Raw genomic sequence first — 24252 nt, 5'->3', positions numbered from 1 at the left:
TAATTTATATTATTCAATAGTTAAAAGTTTATTGAGTACTATAAATACTAGAGCATGTCATCTTCACCAATGTAAGAATTTATTCTTCTCTTTTCCTTTCTTCATTATATTTATACTAAAGTACATCACTTTGATTATGTTTAATTTTATAATATATAGAATTATAGATTATTTGTGACTAACTTCTATTGTTTATAAGATGAGCATATGACAATTTGGGAATTCAAAATTCAATCTTGACGAGTACAATATCTAATTTATGTTACCAAATTGCATCACTTTGATTGTGTCTAATTTTATAATAAATAGATTATTTGTGACTAATTTCTATTGTTTACCAGAAGATAAGATGAGTATATGACAATTTTGGTAATTCAAATTCAATCTTGGTGAGTACAATATTTCACCCATGTTACTCTTTTCATTTCAGCTTGTTTGATCTCTTTTATTTGCAGTATTCCTTTTTATTCTTTTTTTTTGTTTTGTTGCTTTTTTCCTCATTATTGGTGATTTTACTGTACTTATTATTCTATGCATATATATTTTTTGTAAATAATATTTATTGTTTACAGTGAAAGATAAGATGAACATATGACAGTATTTGGGGATTTAAGTTTAAGTTTGATGAACCCACTAGGAAAAGGAACCCCTACATTATTGTTTTTGTCCATTAATCTTCAATGGTGAATATTGACACTATGTACAAATTAAATATTAGAGGCTAGGATAATTTTCTTAAGTATTGCTATAAAGATTCTTTTATTTATTTGTTTTATTTTAATTTATTCTAATTTTCTTTGGTACTCCACGTAGACATCATAAATATTGCAATATTATAAATAGTAACATGTCCACGTGGGCACATATATACCTTTAAAATACATTATTAAATAGTGCAGGGGGTAAAAGGTCCTCCATAAAGTTTGGTATCGTAACAGCAAATTCGACCAAAGTTGAAGTATTTTTCAAACTCTTTTCCCTTAAACTTACTTTTCTTATTAAAATAAGGAGAATAATTTTAGGTAAAAAAAAATTCATAAGATCGAAAGTTCTCAAGCAATTTAAAATTACAGAAGGTATAAAATTTAAGTACTAATAATAAACTTAATTAAGACTTAAAATTTGATATATTTGGATTAAACACTACAAAGAATCTTTAGAATATTTGTAGTACTCAACTATTCTAAAAATTAGTTATTTGGCGAATTTAATTAACGAGCTATTTATGATCGCGCGAAGCGCGGCTAAGTTCACTAGTTTTCATTATAATACCAAAAAATTATTGCTCTACCATATTAAAGAATACTCCCTCCATTTCAAATTAATTGAATTGTAGAGTTGTTTCACACCCTTTAAGAAAAGAAGATTAAGACATAAATTACGTATAATTTTCCATTTTTACTCTTATTAATTATTATCAAATTTATGATTAAAATAACTAAACATTAATTAATTACTAATTCCAATACTAACTAATGAAGGGTGAAATTAGAAGAATATTCTAAAAAAATGAAAAATGTCTCAACAATTCAATTAATTTGAAATGAAGGGAGTAGTAAAGAATTATATGTTGATGAAGAATGATAAGTTCTTTTCAAATTAATGTTGATATTTAAAAGAATCATTTAAATTAATTTAATTTTGATTTTAATCAAAACTAGACAGAGTTTGTCCGGGCATGTGCCTTCGCATGCTCCCAATGTGTAATATTTCACCAATAATTTGCTCTGTCCTCCGCTATCATTTATTTCCCTTGTGAACTCTTTCGACTATTGGAAATTATGGGTGTGTTCGGCAGGAGGAAACTATTTTTATTTTTTTTATGTTTAGTAGATTAATATATTAAAAAAATATTTTATTTTATGAAAACAAATACATTTCTAATTTAAGTAGGAAAATAAGTTTCACAAAATATTCTATATTAATGTGTACTTTCCACCTTACAACATACTTCATGTTCTCCGCAAAGCTTCTATCTCCACCACTATATGCCCTTACCCCCAATCCTATTTTCCATGATATTTACTTATACAAGTTATATATTTACAATAATATTTTTTGCTTATGATATGAACACATGAAAAATATACATAAAATTCACTTATTTTCTTAGTAAACATTTTTTATGAGAAATATTTTCCTACCATACCAAAACACACCATATATTATTATTTTTGAACTTCCATTGCTACTCACCACTTTTTGGTAACACTTTGCCTTCACATTTTAGTCGGTAGTGTATATGCATATTTTCTAGGAATTTCATTATGTAGTTTTCCGTAGTTATTGCAAGAATTTTTTACTAATGGTTTGGTATTAAGTCTACCGCGTGTCTCACCTATGTTTTAAATCACTATATGACTTTTTTTTCGATCCTTTTCTTATCACAAGATATCAGCTAAAATCTATGGAATGACAAATCTACTGCTTGTATCCACTCGAGTGGCTGAAAAAATTTGATCTATAATTGTAGCAGGGTCCAAGCAGTACAGCCATAAAGGTCCATTTGAAAATTTGATCAAAGACACAAGTGCAACAAGCCAAAATAAAGCTACTGTAGAGAGTTGTAATAACATGCAACGTACTTAATTAATTTGTTTCAAATGTGTCCCCTTCTAATTTATTCTAGCTAGCCCCTCAGCTCCATATTGGGACATTTACTACACAACCAATGACAAGTCCACAACGAGACATTTCCGCCAAGATTGTAACATGTCAAAAATACTTTTCATGTACCCAAAATAAAAAACGAAAATCTTTTTTTTTCGAAAATTCTTCATTCCTGGGAAGAGGAAAGTGTATATCGGCGTATCAACATGTTTTTTTTTTTTTTCCTGTGAATGAAGTCCATAATGATAATTAATCGTAACCTGAGGAACCTGTGCATGGTCCCCGTTGGAACCAATCATCTTCCTTTTCGGTATGCATAGTGGTTTCTTTGATCGGATACACGTCAAACAGTGATAGAGTCATAATTTTCATTAAGGGGTTCAAAATATGAAGGTAAGACATACAAAGAGGCTGAGCTCAACATATACATATTTACACATAAAAAATATTTTTAATCATGAATAAATAATTTTTTTTATTTTTATTGAAAGGGTTCATTTGAACTCCTCAATCCTACCTGACTGCGTTCCGCGTTTGGGCATCATCCTCCTCCAACAGCCCAACCCCTCGGGTCTATTGGGGTCACTCACTATGCAACTGGCAAAGATAATTAACCTTTCTATCTCAATTTCTCATGATGTCTATGTTGCTTTTTGTGCCTTTTTTTTCACGAGTGGAAGTAGATAAGTCGTGCAACAATCAACAAAGGTGGAAAAAGTGGATATTTTTTAATATTCTATGGATATTTTTAAAAAAAAAACGAAAAACTTTTATTCTTCTTCTGTCTCAATCTATACATTACATTTTATTCCTTTTTTAAATATATATCAAAAATAAAATATCTTATTTGTACACTTAAAAATAACTTAACCATTAAATTCACTATTTTATCCTTAATGTGAATGTCAAATATTAAATTTTATAAATACTATTTATTAAATTTCGTGTTCAATTAAACCCGTAACATAAATAGAAACTTAGGGAATACGATGAGATCTTCATTATGAAAAAAAGAATTTAAACTTTCAGTCAAATCCTAAAAATCAGCCGCCTTATTCTTTTCCCCGCCTTATCCTAAAAATCAAGCACTCATCCTTTTCCCCGCATCTTCTTATTCTTCTTCTATTATTTCTTCAAAATTCCAAAAGTAAGGTCCAAATTTGTTAGCTTTTTTTTTTCTGTCATTTTATTCCCTTTTGGAATACTCTCAAAAAAGATTGAAAGAGATGCCCTCAATTTGGTATAAAAAAAAATATAATCTGAAAAAGTAAGTCACATTTTCGTGTTGAGTGTCAAAAAAATTTCAACGAAAATGTTTCCCACTAAATGAAGAAAAATAACTGAACTGCGAGTTTAGAAAATTTTGAATCAATAAAATTCAAATCACAAATATGTCTTTGTAACTATATATATCAATGTGTTAACTTATAATACTGTTCTAACTAACACTCAGACAGTATTATCAATTCTTGGAAAAATTAATCAAAACAATTTCTAAATTTTTTGTTCAATGTTTTAAGGAATTATTTTCAAAATATGAGTAAATCGTCGAAAAACAGAAAATGTTTCTATCAAACGAAAAATAATTTTATTTAAAATTAAAAAGAAACGTGACTTTTCTTAAAATGTTGAAAATTGGAGTACCACTCATAAGCAAAAAGCAAACTTTTAGAGTAATAAATTATGCGGTGTGTGTTTATTTTCAGAATTTCAGAGTCCAAATACCTAAGTTCTCATAAAATTTTGCATAATTCTAATCATGCACAAGCTATTACAAGTCAACTTGAATTGAGTTATTATTATAATAACAAATCACATTATTTTATTTTTAACTTAGATAATTACTTAACGAAACTGAGGAAGAATAACAAAAAATATTAATACTGAGAAGTAATGATCATAGGTGATTATAATCACGTTCGACAAGAAACCACAAAATAGATACCAATACACCCAACTTTCTTAGCAATGCAGAATTTCAATTAAGCCAAATGTAAATAGAGAAGTAATGCACCATAATGAGTAATAAGACAGGAAATGGAAAAAAAGCACTTTAACACAATTTAATAATACTATTAAAATGCTCATAAAATCAACAAAATTTATTTAAATTGATTAGATGAATTTTCAGATAAAATATTAATAATTGAATGACTAAAATTGAATCACTTTCTAACTAATCTATTAAAGTCTGAGCTAGAAATCTCATATTTAAACAATTAGGCGAACTATTTAAGGTTGAGTAAACTAAAATACTAAGAGCATGTTTGGAAGGCCACAATGGAATTGGGAATTGATGTAATTACTCTCATTTATTCTGTTTGATAGATCATGTAATTACTTGGTAAGAGGGGAATTGGGTGTAATTGAAGGGGAGTAATTACACTCCTCAATTCCCAAGGAAGGGTAAGGAATTGAGTGTTAAATGGCCAGAAAAATATGGCTAGAATTTGGCCAGAATAGTGAAAAAGACTGTTATAGCCTTTTTCCTCCAAAATAAAATTAACTTTTTGATATTTTCTAAATAGTATGAGCATTTATTATTTTGATAAGATGAATTTTCTGGGTCCCATGCCTTATTCCTTCTTCAATTCTTTTTTTTTTTCGTCATTTTACTTCTCCTTCTTGACTTTTTTTTTTGGCTCTTCTTATAAAAAAAACAAGAATATGGTGAAAATAAATAATTATATTTAAGCACTTAAATTGGTTAAATTCATTCTATGAAATGAAACTAAAAAAAATATTTGCACATAAAAAATCATAATTTATTTGATTTAATGTCAAATTCTTTATGTATATATAATTAATACATTAATTATTTTTTGTAATATAACTCAATTTTAAATACACTCTCTATATTTCAAACTTAAACATTTACACTTTATGTACTATAAGAAATATACACTTACACCTCCAACTAAGTTTATCTATTACTAATTATATTAAAATATAATTATTAAATAATAAACTAGAACTATAAAAATATCTTTTTGTGAAGTTATTCTTACAAAATTAATTAGGGTCGATACTTATAAGTAATACAAATTTTATGATTTCTATAATGTTTTGATGTTTATCATATATTTATAAAGTGTTTTGAGTTTTACCTGACTTTATTGAAATATTTTCAAATTATACTTACAAAATTATTTAAATATGTATTTTAAATTTATTTAAACGCAAATTCATAAACTTACTTAGTTAGAACTCATATTAATAATAATAAATAAGTAATAGTTCACATATTATCAAGTCAATAATATAAGGGTGCAAAACTATTAAATATTTGATATGACTGTTGTTAAATAGGATCGACACCGATGAACTATATGATTTTTGTAATATTTTGATATCCACCATCTTTAAAGTATTTCGAGTTTTGATTGTCGTTATTAATATAGTTTTAGATTATATTTTAAAATATTCAAATAAATAGCTTAAATTTATTTAAACATAATAATTAATAAAATTATATACTTAGACGTTATATTAATAACAAATATGAGTAATGATCTATAAGTTATCAACCTGACGTAATATAGTGCTAGTATAAGACTATAATTAACATTAACACGTTACTCTCAGGAATTCTCAGCAATATACAATATACTTAAGTAAATTAAATATGGATTCTGAAATTTACAATTGAATGATAATGATTAATACGGTTCTTCATTAATTAATTAACTGTTCATACATCGTGTGTGTTTTTCTTTTAGAAAAATATAATATAATTTTGGGACTTAGATGTTTTAAATAACTATTAATAATAATGCATTTTTTGTAGTGATGTCTTGAATTAAGAAAATCATTTCTTATAATATAATTGTCTTAATATCAAGATTGACTACTCTCTTTTTAATATAATACTAACATTGATATAGAATAATCAAATAAGGTTCAGAATATTTTTTACACTTCACTACTATAGCACATTGTTTGTTTGATCTTCATAATAATAATATTGTGCAAATTATGTTGAATTATTATTAGGAGAAAAAGATTTGATATACTCCTTAATTTTGTGATATAGATATAATATATATTCCATAAAAAAAAAAAGGTCATATATACTTTTACTTTTACATGTGCAGATTAAATAACTCATATATCCTCTTTTGACTAACGAAAGTTAAAATTTAGATTTTTAATTTATTTATTTTAGTTATTTAATCAAACAATATTCATATAGAGGTAAATCGGATAGTTTTTTCACGTGATTTTATTTTTGAGTTTTTTTAATTCAACGGTTAATTTGGGTCTTAATTATCTCCCTCATGAATATATTTGTTTATCATTATTTGAGTTTGTTGTTCCTATTTAATTTTTCGCTTTCATTCTTTGGTGTGGAAAACATGAGAAATAAAAAGAAATAGTGAACGAAATAAAATGATTTTTTTTTAAAAAAGCAAACTAAAATTAATTTTTTTGCGGTTATATTGAATTTTATTTTGTAGTTGTAAAAAAATTTGATGCATTTATAATAAACTTTGCAATAAAATGAGTGGAAAATTAAATTTTATCATCAACATAGTAAATCAAAATTAGTCATTGAATTAAAGAAGATAAAAAAAAAAGAGATACAAAAATTCATGGATGAAGAGGATCAAATATGTAAACAATTTGTGTATAAAAAAAAAACCAGAATTACTGATTTCAATAAACTTTGCAGAAACACGAAGTAACCAAAGTTTAATAAACCAGTAAGAATAGATGAACAGAAATTAATTGACAAAACTAAAATCTGTAATAAACGTACCACAATCTGGAAAAACAGAATCAGGAAAAGATCAAGTCCACTGAATGCACAGTGTCCTCTTAAGGAAATTATTCCCCTCTAGTATCCGAGGTTTGATTTGGAATATGTCCTCCCAGGATAGAATGATCTCAATCACCAGTGTATTGATACCCAAAACGCTGGTGTCAGCGAACCACTCAACAGCAGTAAAGTACACGAAGAAATTTTGTGCAGAAGAAGAAGAAGAAATCAGAAAAATTCGTAAGGAATAAATCTGAAGAATCAATGTATTTATAGGCAAGAGGAACTGGTTCCGAAAGGTTACAATCCTTTCAGAATCTACACGACCATTCATGAAAGTTTGCAACCTTTCAAACGGTCATGGTTGTTTCTGAAAGTTGCAACCTTTCAGAACAGTCACTGCGGGAAATTTAAATAAAACGGGAAAGATTTAAATAAAATGGGTCGCGCGTGGATCCGAGTCGGGTCGGGTCAATTAACTAATTAATTGAATCGGTTAATTAACTAATTAAAACGTTGGCCATTTAATTTAATTAATTAAATAATTAATTAACTAAAATAATTAAAACAAACTTTGTCCAAAAAATAATCTCTCGATCACAAATCCAAATCTGAAGCTGAAGCCGAAGCCGAAAGAACAATTGCATTACAGGTATCCCATTGATCATGATACTTAGTTTCAAAACTTGCCTTCTTACAGGTTCCAATCACAAAACCTAGCTTCCTCTTAGCTTGCAAAGCAATTCGCATGGACCTCCGCCATAACCCATAGTTCTCCGATCCTGTCAACTTAACAGGACAGAGCACAGATCCTGGAGTATCCGATGGATGCAAGTAGAGAGGATGTGTGTAAGGAATAACAAGCTCATTTTCAGTAGCCATTGTTGGTGATCCGACCTCTTGCTCTGATACCATGTTAGTGTTAAGTCCTCCAATGGAGGTTCTGTGAGTCTAAGAGGAAGAAGACCAACAGTGAAAAAATAAAATTGTGTATTGTATTGAATGAATCAGTTACAGAGTATGCTACAGAATATATATACAAGTGTTTTTCTTCACTCCACTGATCAAGTTAGTTATAACTAACTTGTACTATTAACTAACTACTGCCACGTCAGCTAATCTACAACTAACTAACTAATTTAGCTAATTACTAACTAGCTAACTAATTGTAGTGTCTTCAATACTCCCCCTCAAGTTGTACGGTGCAAACAGATTATATACACCAAGCTTGGACAGTAAAAAATCGTGTTGAGTTCTTCCCAAACTTTTTGTCAAAACATCTGCCAGTTGCATTTTTGAAGATACATGATCTGTTTGAATAAGGCCCTCTTGTATCTTTTCTCGAATGAAATGACAGTCAATCTCTATATGTTTCGTCCTTTCATGGTATATAGGATTAGCAGCAATTTGAAGTGCTGCTTTACTATCACAAAATAGCTTTATCGGCAATTCCAAATCCACTTTCAACTCTTTGTACAAACCTATTAACCATACAATTTCTGCCACTGCATTGGCCATGCTCCTATATTCTGCTTCAGCCAAACTCCTTGACACTATGTTTTGTTTCTTCGACTTCCATGAAATCAAAGAGTCTCCAATCTTTACTACAAAACCACTCACAGACTTCCTTGTCATAGGACAAGTGGCCCAGTAAGCATCACAATAAACTGAGAGTTGCTTGGAGGCTGTGGATGATAACATAATTCCCAAACCTGGTGCATTCTTCAAATATCTGACCACCCTCAATGCACCCTCCATGTGAGATTTCTTTGGTTTGTGCATAAATTGACTAAGATTCTGTATTGCATAACTGATATCCGGCCTTGTCATGGTGAGGTAAACTAACTTACCAACCAATTTCTGATAGCCTGAGGGATCACTGAGTATCATATCTTCATGTGCTGCCTGAGGTTCCAAATGTATGTCAAACTCCTGACTAGTGAACCTTTGATTAACTTCTAAGGGAGTACTAACTGGTTTGGTCCCTGCAAGACCAAAGTCTGAGATAAGATCTAAGGCAAACTTTCTTTGACTTATCATGATACCCTCCTTGTTCCTGGCAATTTCAAGACCAAGGAAGTATCTCATCTCCCCCAAGTCCTTGATCTTGAAATGAGTCTGAAGCATCAGCTTGGTAGCAAGAATTAACTGAGAACATGAACCAGTGATCAAAAGATCATCCACATAAACGAGGATGAGAACTAAATCAGAACCAGAACATTTGCTAAACAAGGAGTAGTCATGATGACTTTGCAGAAAACCTGAACTTAGAAGAGCTTCACAGAGCTTTAAGTTCCATTGACGAGATGCTTGTTTTAAGCCATAAAGTGACTTCCTGAGCTTACAAACTGAAGGAGACTCCCCCTCGCTAAGTAGACCCGGAGGAGGAACCATATACACATCTTCCACTAAATCACCTTGCAGAAAAGCATTAAACACATCCATCTGATGTAAATGCCATCCATGCATAGCAGCCAAAGAAAGAACCACCCTCACAGTAACCATCTTGACAACCGGAGAAAATGTTTCTTGGTAATCCAATCCCTCTTGCTGTGTGTAACCCTTAGCTACCAGTCGAGCTTTATACCTCTCAACCTCTCCTTGAGCATTAAACTTGACTTTATAGACCCACTTACACCCTATAGCCTTCTTTCCAGGAGGCAGTGTAACCAATTCCCAAGTGTGATTGTCATGGAGGGCCTGTAGTTCTTGATCCATGGCTTGAATCCACTGTGGGTTTTGCATAGCCTCTTCATAAGAAGTAGGTTCCCGTATAGCAGAGAAATTGCACAAGGACTGAAAATAAGCAGGGGATATGGATGCATAAGACATATAAGTAGACATAGGATGAGCAGTAGAACAAGGGACAGGATGTGAAGGAAAACTAGCAACAGTATGGACAAAACCATGTAGCCAACCAGGTTGTTTAGAGGATCTACCCGACCTTCTAAGACTAGGCTCATTGTTAGGAGGAATAAGATCCTCAGAAGGTAAGGGAAGTGGAGTTAGTGGAGGTTGAACAGTGGGTATATTAGGCTGAACAGTGGGCAGATGAGGCAATTCAAGTGGTGTAGCAGGAACAGCAGGTAAGAGAATAGAAGTATGCTGATCATCATAAACAAACATGCCAGGAGGATTATTTAGACAAGGTTCAGGAATCTCAGTCAAAGTAGACTTGAAAGGATATTCATCCTCTCTAAAAATGACATCCCTACTAACAAAAAAAGACTTGGTGGACAAATTATATAGTCTATACCCTTTTTGTGTAGTAGAATATCCCACAAACACTGATTTAATAGACCTATGATCAAATTTGTCACCATTGGTACGATGATTAACATCATAGCATAAGCAGCCAACAACCCTGAGATGTGTCAAACAGGGTTCCCTTCCAAAAAATGCAGCAAATGGAGATTTCCCTGTAAGAGCAGTAGAGGGCATTCTATTGATTAAGTAAACAGCATTCTGTACACATAGACCCCAGAATCTGATAGGTAAATTTGCTTGAAACCTAATGGCTCGAGCAACCTCTAGAATCTGCCTATGTCTCCTCTCTACAACCCCATTCTGTTGAGGGGTATAAGCACAAGAGCTTTGATGAATAATGCCTGCAGATCTGAACAACTCATGACAATGAAAGTTAAAAAATTCAGAACCATTATCACTTCTAAAAACTCTGATAAAGCCATCAAACTGCCTGTTTATTAGAGTCAGAAAATCCTTCAGTACACAGAACACATCACTTTTCTGCTTGAGAAGAAATATCCACACCATCCTACTACAATCATCTACTAAAGTAAGAAAATATCTATTGCCATCATAAGTGGGGGTTCTGTATGGACCCCAAACATCTCCATGAACCAGCTCAAACACTTTATTAGATCTACTGGTACTTTGAGGAAAAGGCAACCTAGTTTGTTTTGCCAACGGACAAACAGGACAAGAAGGTAATTTGGAAGTAATTGATACATGTGGTATATGCATTTGCTGAAGAACCTTGTGAGGAATATGTCATAGTCTTCTATGCCATAGATCAACAGTATCCACCACGCTTAAAGCAGTTGAAGGAGCAATAATGGAAGCATCATTGTGTGGCCAATAGTATAAACCATTCTCCAGACTACCAGTCCCCTTCACCTCCCCAGTGTGAAGGTCCTGCAGTAGGCAATGATCAGGATAAAACACCATACAACATTGTAGTTCTCTAGTCAGTTTAGAAACTGATAACAAGTTGTAGTTAAAATCAGGAGCGAGGGGGGTCCCTCTTTCCAACCCTTTTAACAATTAATAGGAGTGTTTCTATATTTAAACTCTCCTATTTTTCTTTCCACCACCGATGAGGGACAAATGTCTTTTCAATAAAGCATAAGAAGACTTTTCAAGTTCTCAACTTTTTAAGTTCCCAACTTTTTCCAAGTTCCTCTTTCATCTTCCCTCAATTTCCCATTAACTCTTGCTACATACCCAACAAAATATACCTCAAAATATTGCGAGAAGGGTCAAATATACCTTTTATATTTTTATTTTGTTAAAAAAAATTAATAATTTTTTCACTTTCGTCAGCCAAAAATGATCTTGGCTCTTCAAGCATACCTCAAAATATTGCGAGAAGGGTCAAACATATCTTGTATAATTTTTATTTTATCAAAAAATAATTTTGAATCAATTTTTTCACTTCCGTCAGCTAAAAAAGATTTCAGCTATATCAAAGTTATATATGTAACAATTGAAATAGATGCGAGCCACTTTCTTTTAACAAAAAATATATCATCTCTAAATCACAAAGTTGAGAAATATAATTTTTTATTATTATTATTAGTAGTAGTAGTAGTAGTATATAAATGGCCAGTATATATGACATTTTTGATTAATAATTTTACTTGTTAAGTTATTTTATGAATCTTGAATTTGAATTGCGTGTGAGATAGATTTATTGTAAATTTAATATTATTAGTGTTTATCTTGCCATTTAAATTTTAAATTTTATTTTTTAATTGTAAATTTTAAATTTGTGTTCTTCATAATTTATATTGGAAAAGTAGAGGGAAGAAAATAAATTATTAAGGCTATCATTTTGTAGCCTTTTTAAAAGAAATTGAAATTAAAATGTATTTATGGAAATTATGAGAATCCGGGAACAAGTCTATTCCCCATGTATTGGGAAACTTTTCATGTATTAAAAAATAATTAATAAATTTATATTTAAATAAGGGTAAGAATGTCAAAAAGTAAACTTGTTTATAGTGTGAATGTGCCATTCTGGTCAAAATAATTTTTTCTTTTTTAATATTATATTTTTTTAAAATATATTTTTGTTTGGAATACCAAAAGACACTTCTTCCTTTTTTTTCTGGACATTTTTAGTTCTATCAACGGCACAACAACAAACCCTGCACTTCTTCTTTCAAGTGAGATTTCTTTCTTGATTCATTTTACTTTCATATTTTGATGTCTAGGTAGATTATGTATGAATTTGGTCTTTGTATTTTCTCCTGTTAGTTCTTGAGATTAAAATAAATATGAGAATTATTATTTTTTTCTTTAATTTCTGATAATAATAATAAATTAGAAAATCGATTCTAACAATCAGTTATACATATTTCCTACAATGACAATCATCTGGTTATGTAATTTCAGGATCTGTTTGGTTTTAATAAATCATGGCTTTAAGCATGTTGGCTTGCTTATTTCTCTTCCTTAGCTTGTCTTACTAGCTTATGACTTTGTGAAGTTCGCCTCAGTCGATATACCTCTGCTCTTGCTTTCTTCCCATTTACATTCTTTGTAATTAAAATTGTCTAGTTGATTGTTACAATGCATAAATATTATCACTGGTAGCAACAGTGAGTAGCAAAATAAAATATCAACTCCTAGCTAGCCTACCAAACAAACTTTAAATGGGTTAATAGTTCAGGTTAGCTATCCTCGTTGCTCGCTTGGGCTTGAAACTGGTCTTGTACACACTTTCTAGATGATGCGTCAAACCAAAATAATCTTTGATTCCTCTCTTGCCATGTGAGCATGAGGTACATTACTCCTCGTGTTACAAGTTCACCTTGTCAAATTAACATCATAGCCTGCTTTAGTATTTTATATTTTCATTTATGTAGGATGACAACTAACCAAACACCTAAGGTTGGAAAACCATACACCAAATGGAGTGAAGTTCAAGATGAACACTTCATTTACTTTATTGTTGAACAAGTTAAGTTGGAAAGAACGCAACCAGGAGGCTTAACCACCGAAGGATGGGATAATATAGAAAAAAAAATGAACAAGTTATATGGGACACATTAGATAAGACTAAAATGAAAAATAGGACGAGAACTTGAAGAAGATATATGCTACTATGAAGCAAAATGTCACAACATAGTGAATTTGGGTGGAATGAAGAAATTCAAAAAGTTGATGTTGAAGATGATGTCTGGGAGCAATACCTTGCAGTGAGTTATATTTATTGTTATTTTTTTCCCAATATAGTTTAAATTTATGTTATTTATTTTTCTGATTTAAGACTGTTGATAATATAATAGGCACACCCAAAAAATTCTAAGTATAGGACGAAGACGTTGCCAGACTATAATACTTTGGCCTTAATTATTGGGGATACTATCGGTGATGATAGGAATGGGTGTGAAATTAATGATGTCGAAGATTTTCAAAGTGAATTTACCAATAATGATATAGCTGTTGAAAAAGTTACCACACCTGCTCCTGAAGATACATAATTTGTTGACCCGGATGATGGATATTTTGTTCAAAACATGACCTTTACTAGTCCTGAAGTAACTCAATCATCTAATCAAGATATGAGAGCAGGAAAAAGTCATTTAGATGAGCAACCAACTTTGACATCACGTCCCAAGAGAATTAAGAATTCTATTGGAAACAACTTGGCCAAATCTGTTGATAGATGGACAACAATAGTTGAAGAACAAATAAGGCTACAACATGAACCAAAAAACACTTCTGCTGAAAAATTAATGCCTTTGATATTGGAATTAGACTTCGATGATGAATGAACTATGCAAACTGTTGACCTGAGAAATGCTGGATTTTTTGCTGCTTGGCTCCAGAGCTTAGAAAGAAATGGGTTATGCGCAAACTTGGTTTATATTGAGTGATGTCGTTTAAAAACATATTTTGTTGTTTGAATGATGTTTTGGGCTAGTTTCTTATTTACTTCTAGATTATCTATTCTAGAATTAACCCTAAGACTTATCTTATGTTTTGTTGAAATTATATATAGTATTATTATTTATCTCTTCTTTGTTTTCAAATTACGTTACATATTTGTTCCAAATTGCCATCATAAGAATATTCCGCTTTTTCTTATGCCATTATAGTTTTAAAATTAATTCATTTACTTGTCAAATAGGATGGCAAAGGAATATCACATCATGGTGTTTCTAGTAAAATGTGTATTTTTAATTAGTATCATTGCAAATTATTTTGGTGTTGGATAAAAAAAAAGTGCACAGATCAATTTTAATTGGAGCGAAGTTTATCAAATATTTGATTGAAGGACATCTTTGTGGATGTTATCACCTACTATGTATGAATGTTGAATGTTTCTTGCAACTTGCAGATGAGATGAAAACAAGACTATTAACTGATTCAAGAATGGTTAGAGTTGAAGAACAACTCGCTATATTTTTATTGGGAAAAAGGACGATTTTACCCCCGAGCTTTGATAAATGATACGTCTATGCCCTCCGTAATACTTTGTGTCCACATAAGCCCCTGCCTTCCAATTATCGGTACACATATGCCCCTCTCACTAACGGACCTCTCGTTCTGTATACTTGTCTTAATTCTAATCAACTACCCGTTTGACCATTCTTTTAACTCATAAACCCACAACCTTCCCCATAAACCCAATAACCCACCTTTTCTTTCTCTTAAACTGTTGAATGCACCACCACCACCGGAGGCAAATCTCCGTCCACCTTCCTCTTCCTTTTTTTTGGTCCACCGATCCGAATCGAAATCACTACCGTTTGACCCAAAATTCCCTTTCCTATCAAATCTTCGACCAAAAAAGGGTACAAAAGTTTTCTTCGCTGCCCAATTATCAGATTCATCAGCTTTAGACTGGGAATCGAAGAAAAAACCTCTTGTTTTACCTCTTTCCCCTTTTCTTTCAAAATCATTACCAGTTGATGTTTTCTTAGCTGCACCCCAATCATCAGTCTCATCGTGTCAATCCCCGAGCCTACACTCTGGACGTTGCTGGCCTCAAGTGAACCCTTGACCTGGTTTACTTAACTCAGCGGAAGATAAAATTCATATTTATAATGATAAATGAACTTAACTAAACTGAATAACAAAATAACTGAGAATGTTTTAAAGATTAAACATTCAACTTGGCCAAAAGTGACAACCCAAGTCTTAACAATAAGAAAAGATAATGAAAAGACTCAAAGGACTAACATCTGACTGTTTATGATGCCTCTAATAACAACTGAGATTGATGTTGGGATAGACCCCACAACATCTTAATGAACTAACTAGAAAGCAATAAAAATGAGTCCTCTGGAATGCAAAGAGGCTCACCAACAGACTCTGAACTGCTCACTGGATCAACGATACGCCGGATGCCGATCCTAGTTACCTGTGTCTGCATTATAATAAGATGCAGGCCAATTGGCATCAGTACAATGAATGTACGAGTATGCGAGTTGGAATGCTAACAAACATAGACTTAAAAGGAAATCTGAAAGAAACACTTACCTTGACTCTTCTCAACTCATGAACACTTACTAAACTTATTTCAATATAAAGTAGTTTAAACAAGTGCAATATAAAGAAAAGTTATTTAAAAAAACATGATGTCACCTTTGTGTATGTACAAAGATACAACATAACTCTGAAATGTAAGTAAAAATACAGTAAACTGATGTATATAAAAATACAATAACTTCTGTGGGAGTTTCTCTAACCGACAACCATCACATAAGAGCTATAGTGATGATACAGCGATCTACCTCACGCTGCCAGCGCATCCTATACCTGGCCAAAGGTATAGAACCTGAACTGCCTAATGGATCCACTAGTCTATCCTTGGCATGATAAGTTTCATTATTTTGTTTGTCATTATGGCCAGAAGAAAACTTTGTATTCATTAATTAACTAAGTAGTAATATTATTTATTTTAAAATTTAACTGTGTAATTGCATTCGTCCAACCAAACATGACAAATGAAATTACATTGTAATTACACTGTGACAATCAAACAGATCAATGTAATTATTAGACTAATAATTACTATCTTAATAATTACATTAATTTCAATTAGCAAGTGGCTTTCCAAATCGGGAAATATTGAAACCGTCCTTTCCAGTAGTATCGCTGCTGTCTTTTTTGCAGCTTTTGTTGTTGCCGAAACTATGTGGTATGGTTCGGCAACTACCCCGATTGAATTATTTGGGCCCACTCGTTATCAATGGGATCAGGGGTACTTCCAGCAAGAAATATATCGAAGAGTTAGTGCTGGGATAGCAGAAAATCAAAGTTTATCAGAAGCCTGGTCTAAAATTCCTGAAAAATTAGCTTTTTATGATTATATCGGCAATAATCCGACAAAAGGAGGATTATTCAGAGCAGATTCAATGGATAACGGGAATGGAATAGCGATTGGATGGTTAGGACACCCTATCTTTAGAGATAAGGAAGGGCGTGAACTTTTTGTACGTCGTATGCCTAACCCTAAACACATATTTGCGCTTACAATTTTCGCGGGTGATAAACGTGGGTATATTATTTTTATTTCTGCCACTATCACTATTTATTCCATGGCCCTCCTTCTCCTCCTCCTTCCGTTTCCTCTCTGTTTCTCTCTCTTCTGCACATACAAAGTCCATTTGTCTACCGCCATTTTCCACACTTCGAGAACAACCTTCTTCACCAGCAAAACCCCTCTTTTTCATAATTTTCTCTTCTTTCTAACTTTTTTTTTTTCTTCTAATCTCTGTTCACTCAAGAATTCCAGTAAACACAGTTCTGTAATGGATGCCGCAAATTTGGCCATGAAATCTTCTTCTTCTTCCTTCTTTTCGAAAACCCCATGTCTATTTTCTAGTCCTAAACCCATTTCAAGAGCACCCTCCTCTGTTTATACACTGCCCTCGACTTTTAGACCCCTTGTGAAATGCATACAAGCTCCGTTCTTACCATCCCCATTAAACCCTGATTCCAAAAAAGCCTTAAATTCACCCTTTACCTGTTCAGCTGTTACTTCTTTTCCTTCCCAATCTCATCCCAATGCGCATTCGGATGCTGCTTCTTCTTCTTCTGCCAAGCTTAAACTTATGATTTCGGAATTCCAGTCCCTAGTTGAACCAATCGATCGCGTGAAGCGTCTAATGCACTACGCCTCACTGCTCCCTTCTATGGATGGGTCCGTTAAGACCACGGAGAATCGCGTGCCGGGTTGTACTGCGCAGGTATGGCTGCATGTGAGTTTAGATGAGGAGGGCAAGATGAGATTTTTGGTGGACAGTGATTCGGAGCTAACTAAAGGGTTTTGCGCCTGTTTGGTTTGGCTGCTTGATGGGGCTGTCCCAGATGAGGTGCTGGCGTTGAAAACAGAGGATTTGAATGCTCTGAATGATGTGGGGTTGAACAGGAAAGGATCTGCATCTAGGGTGAATACATGGCATAATGTGTTGGTCAGCATGCAGAAAAGAACAAGGGCTTTGGTGGCGGAGCGCGATGGAAAGCCGCGCAGTGAGCTGTTCCCGTCTCTGGTAGTGACTGCTGATGGTATCCAACCCAAAGGGAGCTATGCTGAAGCCCAGGTGCTCTTTCTGTTCACTCAATTATTCATGATTAGCAGTTGAGTTTTAGAAATTGCCGATGCCGAATAAAAAAAAACAGGAACTTTGACTTCAAACTTTAGTATCTCATACCTTTATTGTGAACTAGGAAATATTTTTTTATCATTTGTTTTGTGTCCTAGATTATTGTGTTTCGTTTATTATAAAAGTAAATTTAGTGAGGCACCATACATATTCGAGACCTTGATGCTGTTCTTTAGAATTAGGGACCTTGAACTTCCTGACCTTTAAAGTTCTAAGTTGATTTCTATTGTAATTGCAGGCTAGGTTCTTGTTTCCTGATGAATCAAGGGTCCAAGAACTCGTCAATGCGCTAAAAGAGAAGAAAATTGGAGTTGTTGCTCATTTTTACATGGATCCTGAAGTGCAAGGTGTTCTAACTGCAGCACAGAAGTTTTGGCCCCATATACATATATCTGATTCTTTGGTCATGGCAGATTCAGCTGTCAATATGGCAAAATCTGGATGTCAATTTATAACTGTATTAGGTGTAGATTTCATGTCAGAGAACGTGCGAGCTATTCTTGATCAAGCTGGATTTCCAGAGGTAAACACATCCCCTGTTTTCTGTTCTATAATATCATGAGTCTCTATTTACTTGGTCAACCAGTTGTGACTACCATTGTAATTGATTTCTTCGTACTAGATCAGAACGGCTGTGACATGATGTGCAAATTTTTAAAAGAAAAGCCCATGTTTTTCAGTAAAAATAGACCTCATGAAAAAAGCAGCAGAGAGCAGTTTCTCCTACTAATAAATACACGATGAATTGTCATGTTAAGTGCTCTTTTTACTGCTTAATTGGATTACTACTTTGAAATTTGCCCATCTGTATCTCTTCCTGCTTAAAAAAACCCCTTTGTTGTTGATCTTCTTTGATCCAAAATCCCTTCAAAGTCCATAGGCTAGCTTGTTCAACTTGGCCTAAGGTATACTTGTTAATAGGTACTAAAATCTTTTTGTGGTATACAGGTCCAGTTTTCTGCGATAAAAATGGAATCTTTTCTCTGTACGCCACCAATTTCATTGCTCATATGATATATCTTCAAGAATAGATGGGTAGACTCTGAAAAAGAATTCAGACACTACTGAACCCACTTTTGCTTAAACAAATAGCATTTCACTTCCTCGGTGTGTGTGGGATGTAGGGGGTAAGATTTGGATTAATGAATATTATCCAACTGAATCAGTAATTTGAATCTTCCAAGCCTTTGGGATTTACCATGTTATTTTGGGATTATCTTCTTTTTCTAATACTGATAGTTTCTGCCATAACATGGAATATATCTATTACAGAATTTGATGATATCTTGTATGTGCTCTCAAGTATCTTCTGCATAGATTAATGCTTCTTTGTGTAGGTTGGAGTTTATCGGATGTCGGATGAACACATTGGTTGCTCTTTGGCTGAAGCTGCATCCAGTCCATCATACATGGATTATCTTACAACAGCTTCAGTTTCTTCTCCATCTCTGCATGTTGTCTATATAAATACCTCTCTGGAGACAAAAGCATATTCCCATGAGCTTGTTCCAACCATAACATGTACTTCCTCTAATGTTGTGCAAACTATTCTACAGGTCGGTTGAATTGCTTCCATTGTTTGTCTTGTTTCAAGTTCTTCAAAATATTTTTGTCTTTTCAATGATAAATGTCATCATATTTTCTTTAACTAATGAAGCTGCATCTAACATCTATCCAGGCATTTGCTGAAGTACCTGACTTGAAGGTGTGGTATGGTCCTGATACCTACATGGGCTCAAACATTATGGAATTGTTCAGTCAGATGTCCGTGATGACTGATGAAGAAATTTCTGAGATTCATCCTTTACACAACAGAATGTCCATAAAATCCTTGCTTCCTCGACTGCATTATTTTCAGGTAATTCAAGTTCTTTTACACTTACGCAAATGAATTAGGTGTTAAATGGCCATTCTTCACTGTAATTTAAGTTGAAGCATTTGTTGAGTGTAAACTTTGAGGAAAAGATTTATCTCCTGGAAACTTTTATTTGAGAACATCAATAATGCTTTGGTTTACTGTCTGATATTGTGCAAATATGCTATTCAGCATCGTTGTTTTAATGAATGAATAACCTATTGTTGCTTCTGTTGCTTTTTCCCTCCTCCAGGATGGGACATGCATTGTTCATCACCTCTTTGGTCATGAAGTTGTGGGGAAGATAAATGAAATGTATTCTGATGCATTCCTTACTGCACACTTTGAAGTTCCTGGTGAAATGTTTTCTCTAGCAATGGAAGCTAAGAAAAGGGGCATGGGAGTAGTAGGTTCTACCCAAAACATACTAGATTTTATCAAACAAAGGGTACAAGAGGCCTTGGATAGAAATGTAGATGACCATCTTCAGTTTGTTTTAGGAACAGAATCAGGAATGATTACTTCAATAGTTGCTACAGTCCGTAAATTACTCTCCGGAGGAGCAAAAGTTAGTGTTGAGATTGTCTTTCCTGTCTCATCAGAATCAGTGACAAGAACATCTACAAGTTCATCTTTGGACCAAACGTTTGGTGAAATGAGGGATTCCTTGAAGGTCAATGTTATACCTGGAGTTGCAAGTGGAGAGGGGTGTTCTCTTCACGGTGGATGTGCCTCTTGTCCATATATGAAGGTTAGCATTGATTTTCTGTCATCCATTGCCTGCTTCTTCTTAAAAGTACTTACAATTGTCACATTTCATAGCTGTTATTATTTGCTATTGCCAAAAAAGATGAACAAAAATCAGTCTTTCTTTGTTTTCTTCAGTATCACTCTTATTCCTAATGCATATTAGAGAAGATCATTTCCTTCGTACTATTATTAGAGAATTCTGTCAACAGTTTTTATATGCCACGGTGCCTTTATATGTATGGGGTGCATTATAGGGATCCATATTAGATTTGTCTATGAAAAGATGTTCAGAGGAGATTGCGAAGGCAGAGAATATTGGTCAAGAAATGTTCTCTAAATGGTTCAACGCATTCCTTCACATTTTTCTGTTATTCATTGTGCAGTAATATTCCTTGCAGTTTAGGAATCCTAGTGCCACTCCTGATTTCCAAAAGCTATCTTTTATTGCTTTCAGCTAAATTCTTGAATCTCCTAATAGTTTGGAACTTTGAGCTTCAGATCCGATGGCTCGGATATTTGAGAAATGGAGTCCCAAATTTAGCAACTTTAGGTTGGACATAGAACCTTTCCTGCAATGAAGCTGTCCAGATTCCATTTAGTAATATACACAATTTAAGACCATGTGGGAGGGACTCACTTAGAGAAGCACATTGTGTACAAGCACACACATTTATATACATGTATCTTTATACATATCATAATGAAAATTCACAATACCATGCATAACGGAACAACTTCTAACAAAGCTATATGTACATAAAAAAATATAAAATCATGTTAAAGCTATTAAGCTTAAGTGAGTGTAAAAAGCAATTAAGGGTGACTTTCCATAGCAATCATAGATTGATAACATGCAACAGATGATAAATGACATGTTACCGCAAGTAAAACTGTAAAACTACCCTACACTACACGGACAATATAAATTTTCGTGATTGCTAGGGGACTGATGGTAAAATTTCAGGTGGGGAATTAAAAAAACAAGAAAAGGAAATGAGGGGGTATATAGCGAATCAGTGCTCACACTACAGCATTTTGAACTCTTGAATATTGATTGATTTTTCACTGTCTTAGACTTGAATATTGATTTATTTTTTCACTGTCTTAGACTTGAAATATCTTATTATCTCCAGGGACATACTTTTGCTTTTGTTTGTAAATATTTTTGCTGTACTTTCTTGGTGCTTTTTAATCAATACAATTACCGATTCTTAAAAAAATTATCTTTTTTTGTGTCTTGGTAATTTCATTTTTTCCTTGTTTCAAATAATCTTGGAGTCTGACAAATGAGTTTCAGCTGGGATTAGGACCGTTAACAGTCTTGTTCAATGCGTAGTAGGTGCTAAAGTTTTGTATTAATAAGTATTTTAGTAAAATGATAAATTGTTTTTCCTTAAACTTCCCTGTTTAAAACTAATTATTAAAAGCTGTTTACTCGTTATTGCTTCCCCTTGTTACCATCGTTGCCATGAAACAGGCATGTCATATACGTGCTAGTGTAAAGCATAAACAAACAGTAAAGGGAGGAATATTCTCCGTGACCCAGGTAGTATCAAGCATGTCATTGAAAGAAAAAGGGAAATACACATAAGATGGGTAACAGACTAATAGTTGGGAAAACAAGATACAATTGACATAACTGTTGAGAAATAATATGATTTCACATTTATTTATTTTTTCTCCTAGGTTGGGGGTGGGGTGGGGGGCACACGAGTGAATTGTCAGGGCCCGAAGTGACGTTAAGGGCTTCATGCGATATTGTGCAGATGATTTAGATGTCTTGATTCAATGAGTATAGAATGAGGACTCGCTTGATATTTGGAATTAAGGTAGACTGATGAACAGTTTGAACCCTTTTGATGAAGCAAGATGCACAGTCAAGAAACTATCAGACATGGCTTTCTTCAAAATGCTTGTTATTTAAGATGGTGGTGATATTTTATTAAGTTCTGTTTTTCCTTCTCACTTTAATGATAAAAGTAGCTCTTCCACTGTGAAATAAGCTTCCTAATATGCATTGTCTTGGTAAGGAGCACACTCCTGTTAAGATATTAAGTCCCATATGATTGCCTTTGTAAACAGAAGGTCTTAAATCCCATATGAACGTTCATTCAAAGCATTCTCGTTGGACTCTCAGTGAGATTGAGTATAGTCTAGCCTCTTCCTGATCTTTCAACATTTTAACTCCCCTTCCAATCTTTTTATATGTGGTTGCCCCAAACTAGGTGCCTTCAAATGTTGCATTGTCATCATAGAATGACCTATTGCTACATGTTATATTTTTTCAAATCTTGCATTGTTGACATAGAATTACTTGTTGCAGCATGTTAAACTTCAACTTAGTTAAGTGCAGTTATTTAGTGGATGGCTTCCTGAACCAAATATAAGCTTTTTCTTTTCTAAAGAAGATCTGATTTGATTACATCCTTTTTCTGTCAGATGAACTCTCTTAGCTCGTTGCTAAGAGTTTGCCACAGCTTGCCCCATAACAAAGCTGAACTTTCAGCTTATGAGGCAGGACGTTTCAGTTTGCTAACCCCGAAAGGAAAACAAATTGCAGATATTGGTTGTGAGCCAATTCTGCACATGAGACATTTTCAGGTTTGATTCCTCGTCTTTATTATCAAAATGAATTTATCCAGGTAACATGACAATGCCTCGTGTACTTTGCTTTGAGCAAATGAAGAGATGTTATAATTGATCCTGCAGTAGTCCATTTTGAGTTGCACACGAAAAGAGCTAGTTAGTTGGATATAGAATTAAATGTTTTCTCTTGAACTCCCCTTTTGCAGGCTACAAAAAGATTACCAGAGCAGCTCATCAATCAAATACTTCAACCTTGTGATAATGGACAATCCAGCTCGCATAATTAAAAGAAAAGCTGGACCAACAGTGGTATTTAGACAGATGGAAGTTACTTCCCTTAATTAGATATACTAAGCAAGGCCTGAAGGAACATTATGCGTGCCACATTTTTTCTGCTCGGTACATGGATCATACAGCGATTTTGTGCTGTGTGCATGCCTTGATTGTTCTGGTTCTTACTTTTTATCATAATTTTCACCTGATTTAGCGTGATAATAGATTTATAGATAGAGGAAAATAATGATTGGCTTTTGTTTGAGCTGTACCCCTTACAAAATTTTGTTGGCATTGAAAGTGTAGTTTCTGCTGTCATGATGCTACAAAAATGGGTTTGGTGGTCCTGAAGCTGAAGTCAGATGGCTGGTGTCTTTGCCTTCAGAGGGAAGTTAGAAAGATATTTTGTATTGAAAAACAATGAGCAGCAATAGTGATAGCATCTTCTCCGGGTGATGCCGGTAGTTTTCATATGCTTTTTGTTGGCTATGATTGTAATTGACAGTATTATAGGAACTGTCTGATTCAGAGAAGAGATTGTTATTAATAGTATTTCA

The 24252-nt window shown here is 33.2% G+C and overlaps 1 protein-coding gene across 1 annotated transcript; it reads left to right on the top strand.

Moving 5' to 3' along the window:
- Positions 1-17172: 17172 nt before the first annotated feature.
- On the top strand, positions 17173-23904 carry LOC125859428 (quinolinate synthase, chloroplastic). Its single transcript, XM_049539179.1, has 7 exons — positions 17173-18168; positions 18470-18754; positions 19569-19787; positions 19910-20089; positions 20340-20837; positions 23276-23437; positions 23629-23904. The coding sequence occupies exons 1-7, from the start codon at positions 17377-17379 to the stop codon at positions 23707-23709; spliced, it is 2217 nt and encodes a 738-aa protein (XP_049395136.1). The 5' UTR covers positions 17173-17376; the 3' UTR covers positions 23710-23904.
- The last annotated feature ends 348 nt before the right edge of the window (positions 23905-24252 follow it).

Source organism: Solanum stenotomum, chromosome 3, assembly GCF_019186545.1.
Source record: "Solanum stenotomum isolate F172 chromosome 3, ASM1918654v1, whole genome shotgun sequence".
In the NCBI taxonomy this organism is placed as follows: domain Eukaryota; kingdom Viridiplantae; phylum Streptophyta; class Magnoliopsida; order Solanales; family Solanaceae; genus Solanum; species Solanum stenotomum.
The sequence above is the reverse complement of the archived record's forward strand: the minus strand, read 5'-3'. Positions and strand labels throughout refer to the sequence as shown.